At 45.5% G+C, this 7,542-nt stretch overlaps 1 protein-coding gene across 1 annotated transcript; it reads left to right on the forward strand.

Moving 5' to 3' along the window:
* The first annotated feature begins 2,078 nt into the window (after nt 1-2,078).
* Nucleotides 2,079-2,660, forward strand: LOC116087779 (proline-rich 33 kDa extensin-related protein-like). The gene has a single exon (XM_031366353.1). It carries the CDS (start codon nt 2,079-2,081, stop codon nt 2,658-2,660), a length of 582 nt encoding a protein of 193 aa, XP_031222213.1.
* Nucleotides 2,661-7,542: the final 4,882 nt, after the last annotated feature.

Raw genomic sequence — 7,542 nt, forward strand, 5'->3', positions numbered from 1 at the left:
GGAGGGGGAGAGGGAGAAAGAGAGAGAGAGAAAGAGAGAGAGAGAGAGAGAGGAGAGGTCAGCCATGAACACATGGAGAGAGGGGGAAGGGAATAAGGAAGGGGGGGAGAAGTGAAGAGCCCAAAAGGACAAGAGAGAAGCAAGAGGGAAGAAAGAAAACAAGACAGGGAGGAGGGGGCAAGCAGTCCCTTTTATAGTGGGTCAGGCCTACATGGCTGTTGCCAGGTAACTGTGGGGTGGAGTTTAGACAGAATGCCAACAGTGACCCCCCCAACCATAAAGCCATCTTGTTGTTACTTCATGGGTGTAATTTTGCTTCTGTTATGAACCCTAATGTAAATGTATGATACGCAACCCCCAAAGAGGTCAACAGTCACAGGCTGAGAACCAGGGACCTTTAAGAGGAAGGTTTAATGTGTCTCACAGTCCATCAAGATAGGCAGCAGGGCAGAAATAGCAAAGGGCATCTGTCCATTCTGCCCTTTGTCAGCAAGCAGAGAGGTGAATGCTGGAATTGATCCTTTCCCACGCTCTGTTTTTATTCAGCCAGGGCCCCAACCTATAGGACGGTGACACCAGGCAGGGTTTCCGTCCTTAATTAAACCCTCTGGCGACACCCACAAAGGTGTGTCTCCTAAGTGACTTCAAATCCAATCAGTGTTGGCAGGGAAGGCTGCTTATAACAGTGTCTACCTTTTAGGAAGGAAAAGTCTCACTGCACACGAACAAGTACTGTTTCCTTTGACCCCGTTCAATCTCTCTAGGGCTACCAGGAAGGCTCTCTGCCTCTCTCATTTCCAGAATGAGAAGAAATCTCTCTTCTTTTCAGATTTAATTTGTGAGGTTAGATTTCAGTTTTATGTGTCGACCATTCTGGCTCAGTTGGGAAAGGGCTTTACTTTCTAATGGCCCTCTTCTTCCCAGGTGGGGAAAGGACATTCTTAACTTTTCATCCATCTATTTTGGCTCTTGATGGACATGGAAGACAAGGGAAAAAGCAGTATCAGTCTCCTTTCTTCCTCGCAAATCGCTTTCCCAAGTCAAAGAAGCAGAAACCAGCCAGTTCCGATGACATTCCACACTTTATATTAGTGAATTAAATTATTTATGGCATGGGTTTGTTTGGTTTTGTTTTGTTTTGGGGAAACAGGACTTCACATCACCACCTATGCTCAACCTAGAGTCCCCACGAGGTCCGAGCTGGCTTTGGACTTGGTGTTAACCCTTCTCTGCCTTAGGCTCAGTGCTGGGATTACAAGTATGAGCCAATACACCCAGTTAAGACATTTTAAAAGTATGTAATTTTCCCCTGGAAATATTAACTGTATAGAGAAATGCTAGAGTAGATTTACTCATTCAACGGTCCTGTACCGCTCTAGGGCGCCTTCTCTTAGGGATAGAACCTCATTTTATTCTTGCTGGGTAGGCTAATGAGTTATGTGTCCAGTCCAGAATACTTTTGGTGTGTGGTGCTTGTTTTCTTTCTTTCTTTGTTTTGTTTTGCTTTTAATCTAGGAACTGACCCTAGGACTCATGCATGCTGAGGACTTTGCTACTGGGCTATATCCCCAGCTCTTGATTTTTAACTTCTAGCAAAGAAGAGCAGAGTACACTGATTAGTGCTTGCCATCCAGCATTGGAGAGGCAGAGGCAGGAAGAGTCTTACAAGTTTAAGGCTAGCCTGGATTAAGATGCAGGACAGCCATTGAAATATAGTGAGATGTTGTCTTTTAAACAAAAACAAAGAAAAACACCCAAAAACAAGTAATAGCAAAATTAAAGCAAAAGAGAGAGGGGTACACTTTCAAAATTTCAGTGACTAGTGTCAGAATGTATTTTGCAAAATCATAAAATGTAAATTGTATTTGTAAATTTTCAAAGTGTCCCAAAGCTGGAATTTGATCCTCAAAGTGAATTCTTCACTAAGGAGATTCAAAGTGCCCAGCTTTCCCACCCATGGTTTGACAATCCCCTCACTTTATTGATAATACTACCCCAAAGAATCTCCTTTCAGAAAAGAGTAAGCTATACTTGTAGAAAGATGGTGTTCTGTTCTGGAATCAGCAGCCAGTCCAAAGATGCATAATTTAAAGATGCACAGTCCAGAGATGCACAGCCCAGAGATGCACAGCCCAGAGATGCACAGCCCAGAGCTGCACAGCCCAGAGCTGCACAGCCCAGAGATGCACAGCCCAGAGATGCACAGCCCAGAGATGCACGGCCCAGAGCCACACAGCCCAGAGATGCACGGCCCAGAGATGCACAGCGCAGAGATGCACAGCCCAGAGATGCACAGCCCAGAGATGCACGGCCCAGAGCCACACAGCCCAGAGATGCACAGCCCAGAGATGCACAGCCCAGAGATGCACAGCCCAGAGCCACACAGCCCAGAGCCACACAGCCCAGAGATGCACAGCCCAGAGCTGCACAGCCCAGAGATGCACAGCCCAGAGCCACACAGCCCAGAGCCGCACAGCCCAGAGCTGCACAGCCCAGAGCCACACAGCCCAGAGCTGCACAGCCCAGAGCCACACAGCCCAGAGCTGCACAGCCCAGAGCCACACAGCCCAGAGATGCACAGCCCAGAGATGCACGGCCCAGAGACGCGCGGCCCAGAGACGCGCGGCCCAGAAATGCACAGTTCCTTTTCAGACAGCTAAGAGCTGATATCTCAGAACAATATGCAGTAGTGTAGTAGGGATCATCAGGCACTAAGAAATTGCTAGAATCAGATGACATGTCATGTGATGTAGAACATTCCTCTGGAGGCTAGTGTGTAGGGGCGACTAGATGACTCATGTATCAAAGGTCAATGTTTAACTTTTCCAAGTTTTGCTTAAATTAAATGTATAGAGGCAGTGAAGGGGAGAGAGATTGAGAGAGTGGGAGAGTGGTAAAGCAAGGGGGAATATGGAGAAAGAAAGAAGACATAAAGGAATATTAGAAGAGTAAGAGGAAACTAATTTTTTCCCCTTGGAACTAGAAAAGGAAAACAAACGGGATAGTGGAGCAGTTGCTGAGAGCAGCTCCGGGTCACACTTGGAAGCCCTTGGCAGTTAGCTCTGTGTGGGGAGACTTGAGAGCTTAGATTCCAGTGTCCTCAGTGAGGCTCGTCTCCTAGAGGTCAAACTGATTCAAAGCCAAGTGAGATCCCACAGGCTGCCCTCACCCAACTCCTGGTCCCTCCTCCTCATCTTCAACAGCTCTCCCAACTTTCTCTGCATCTAGTAGGGCAGGCTGAGAGGGAGGGAGGTGTACAACACTGGGACTGGGCTCCAAACTGGTGCTCATTCACGATGAAGTAAGAGCCAGAGCTGAGGTAATCATGTAAGCATGTTTGCAGTTGATGGAGTCTGTCAACTGGTGTAGTGACAGAGTGGAGGCTTGTGTCCACTAGTCTACCCAGCATGCCTGTAGGCCAGAGTCAGTCCCTGCTGCTAAAACCAAACGCACAGAAAACAAAACAAAAACCAAACACACAGAAAACAAAACAAAAACCAAACACACAGAAAACAAAACAAAAACCAAACACACAGAAAACAAAACAAAAGTGGATATTCATTTTGTGTATCTTTATTTTAAAAGTTTATTTCTGCTTAGTAATTTATTTATGTATTTAATTTCTTTTTCTTTTTCCTCGGTCTGTACATCTGTGTGTGTGTGTGTGTACACGTGAGCACACGAGTGTGTGTGTGTGTGTGTGTGTGTATGTGTAACATGCACATAAGTCAGAGAACAACTCAAAGGAGTCTGTTTGTTCTCTTTACTATGAAGATGCCAGGCAGGCATCTTTACCCCCTGAGGTATCATATCACTTGTTCAGCCCGCTGTGAGTTGTACAATCCTATGTGATCTTGAGCCAAAAAAGAAAGCTAGTTAAGCATGATCCTAAACCAGCCAATATGCAGTTTCTCCATAATTTCTAGCTTCATGATCTTAGATCCCTATCCTGAGTTCCTTCAGTGATGAATTGTTACCTGGAAATGTAAGATAAAATCGCCCCTTCCCTAATTTGCTTTCAGTCAAAGTGTTTTATTGTAGCAACGGAATGAAACCATGACAATGACTGAAATGCTCATTAGTGGTACCCCCCACCTTCATCATTGGCTGATGCGTCCATTGGTAGTACCCCCCACCTCCATCATTGGCTGATGCGTCCATTGGTAATACCCCCCCACCTCCATCATTGGCTGATGTGTCCATTGGTGGTACTCTCCACCTCCATCATTGGCTGATGCATCCATTAGTGGTACCCCCCACCTCCATCATTGGCTGATGCGTCCATTGGTGGTACTCTCCAACTCCATCATTGGCTGATGCAACCATTGGTGGTATCCTCCACTTCTGTAACTGGCTGATGTGTCCATTGGTGGTACCTTTCATTTTTGTTATTATTTTTAATTTTTGTCACTCTCATCTTATTTCTTTAATCCCCACTGCTGAAATGATCTATTCTGCTTTATATGTTGTCTATTTTTCTTCTTAAAACCCTTAATACATTAACTTTAACTATGTACACTTACTTTATTGAACTTCTGGCCTTCATGTCATATCTGTGAGAACTGTGATGACCTGGCAGGGGAACGCCTTGTAAACCTCGTGGCAGTTCTCTGCTTTGACTCTTGTTCACAACAGTGAAGTCTGAAGCAAATGGGCTTCCCCATTAGTGTATATTTGGTGAGTCCATGAGGTCAGAGTTGGCATTTTTATAGCTTTTTACCCATGTCCACAGGCTGCAAATTCCTTAAGTGTGGTTTCACACTTGGGGACAGATTATCAGAAAGTTTTTCTGAATATTGTTTCACTCTCAGATTTGAGGTTTCTCTTTGTACCTTAAACAGGGTTGCTCCCACACTCTAGTCTCTCTCCATCAGTGGACACCTGTTAGTTGTTACTCAGTAGCCACTGACACAATGATAGGGTGTGGCTTCATCAGTCTGTAATGATCTCGTGTGCTTGGCCTTCATAGTGATCACTTCCTCCATATGGCCCAATGGTAGAGGATCTCTGTTGCGGTAAATTTTTAACCCAGTTTACCCAATCAATGAACTCACAACTCAATTAATTGGTATACAAGTTACTCGCCTAGATTGGGCAGATCTACCACTATACTACTCCATTCCCATCTATTAGATCCCATACGACTTGCGATTTCTCCAAGTCGCGTGCTTCAGCTCCATCTTCCTTCCACCTCATCCTCCTCCATCTGTCCTCTTCTCTAGTCTCCTCCCCAGCCCTCTCTCCCCTTCTCCCCCAAACTTTTCAGCTCCACCTTCCCTCCTGCTGCTCAATCATCGGCCTTAGCCTTCATTTGAAAAGTTAAGGTAGGGAGAAGGGTCACAAGGCACCTGTATATGTGATTCACTCCTACTCTGCAGTGCTTTCCAGGAGAGGAGACTTAGCATCAAAATACAAGACCAGGGCTGTACACCATGGATCTCGGAAGGGCTGGGTGGAAGGCGGACTTTTATGGGGACAGGAAGATTATTCCTCTTCCTTCTCCCTGGCTCAGCAGTTCTCCTGTGGTGTCCTAAGAATGGCAGCACTTTATGATCCTCCTGCCTCAGCAGAGGTACCATCGCACAGAGGATGAGCGCCAGGAGGCCGTTCTGCTCTTTCTCCTCTACCGTTTCCTTCGCCAGGCCCTCACACGGAGAACTTTCCTTGGAACGCTGTCCTGCCTAGAGGACAGGAGCTTGTATCCAGGACTTGTGTTTCTGCATAGGTACGAGTACTAACCAAGAGCTTTCACCTACTCGTCAAACATCTTGACTGATTTCTTCTCCACATGGGCTCTGGCAGAACCTGCCCTAGTGAGCAAGGGTTCATTTTTCTTCCCTTGAGACTCACGTAGATGCTCGAGTGTCTGTATTCACTCACATTGGCATTACTCACAATCGTCAAAGCATGGAAACAGCATCTGTGCCCGTCAGTGAAAGAGTGGCACGTACAACTGTGCAACATGCATGTATACTCATAAAAGGGATAAAATTTGGGCGCATGTCAGGACACAAGTGAACCTGAAACACATGACGTTGGATAAAGGAAACCAGATACGAGAGGGAAAAAATACTGTTATTATACTTAGATGATGCACCTAGACTAGACAAATTCATAGACATAGCAGAGTAGAAGTTATCAGGTAAGGATAACTTATCTTAAGGAACAGAAGGAAAGGGCTGGCGAGATGGCTCAGCGGGTAAAGGCACTGACTGCTCTTCCGAAGGTCCTGAGTTCGGATCCCAGCAACCGCATGGTGGCTCACAACCATCTGTAATGAGATCTGACTCCCTCTTCTGGTGCGTCTGAAGACAGCTGCAGAAGACAGTTACAGTGAATTACGCTGGAGCAAGAGGGGCCGGCAGAGGTCCTGAGTTCAATTCCCAGCAGCCACACACATGATAGCTCACAACCATCTGTACAGCTACAGTGTACTCATACACATAAAATAAATAAAATAAATAAATCTTTAAAAAAAGGATCAGAAGGAAAAAACATGGAGAGGTGAGGTTTAGTGAGTGTGGTATTTCAGGTGTGGAAGATTGAAAAGGTTCTCTATATGATGTATCCTGTAATGCTTATTATAAATGTATGTGGTGCCATTGAACTGTATCCTGGGAATGGTTAAAATGTCAACATCTATCTGTCTGTCTGTCTGTCTGTCTGTCTGTCTGTCTGTCTGTCTATGTGTCTGTCTGTCTATCTATCCATCCATCTATCTATCCATCCATCCACTTATCTATCTTACCTAATAAAAACCTTGGGGGTTTTATTTCAGTGAAAAAACACCGTGAGCAGAACAACTTGAGGAGGAGGGGTTTATTCTTATGCCTCCACACCACAGTCCATCATTCAGGGAAGTCAGAGCAGGAATTGAAGTGAAGCAGAAGCCATGGAGGAATGATTCTTACCAGCCTGCTCCTCATGGCTTGCTCAGTCTGCTTTCTTAGAGCATCCAGGACCCAGGAATGGCCCCACTTACAGTGAATTGGATCTTCCTCCATTAATCATCAATTAAGAAAACGCCCCACAGGTTTACATACAGACCAATCTGGTGGAGGCATTTTCTCAGTTGAGATTCTCTCTTCCCAAACAACATTAGCTTGTGCCAAGTTGGCATAAAACCTGCCAGCATATATGATACTCTTCCTTCTTTCCTTTCTTCCTTCCTTCCTTCCTTCTTTCCTTTCTTCCTTTTTCCTTCCTTCCCTCCCTCCTTCCCTCCTTCCTTCCTTCCTCTTTTAAAAAGACAAGCTCTCTCGCTTAGCCTAGAACTGGCATCTCTCTGAGTTCTGGGATTGCAGCCATACCCTACCATCCCTGACTCGACTCCTCACTATTTTAAAAGGTTTATAGAGACAGAGACTCCTGAGGAAGAGCTATGCGGTCAGGACTGAGTCTGTTTTCTGGAGATTGCTCATGAGGTTTTTCTGTTCCCATAAGGAAGGAGTTAATGCACACTGGCGCATTCTTCTTGTATTCCCTATGGTGATGGGCTATAACCTGGAGGTTTTAAAGCCAAATAACTTCCTTTTACCTTGA

This window comes from Mastomys coucha, unplaced genomic scaffold (assembly GCF_008632895.1).
Source record: "Mastomys coucha isolate ucsf_1 unplaced genomic scaffold, UCSF_Mcou_1 pScaffold13, whole genome shotgun sequence".
Classification (NCBI taxonomy): Eukaryota; Metazoa; Chordata; class Mammalia; order Rodentia; family Muridae; genus Mastomys; species Mastomys coucha.

Excerpts from the sequence above, each read along its gene's own strand:
- LOC116087779 (XM_031366353.1), top strand. The coding sequence starts at position 2,079 with ATGCATAATTTAAAGATGCACAGTCCAGAGATGCACAGCCCAGAGATG.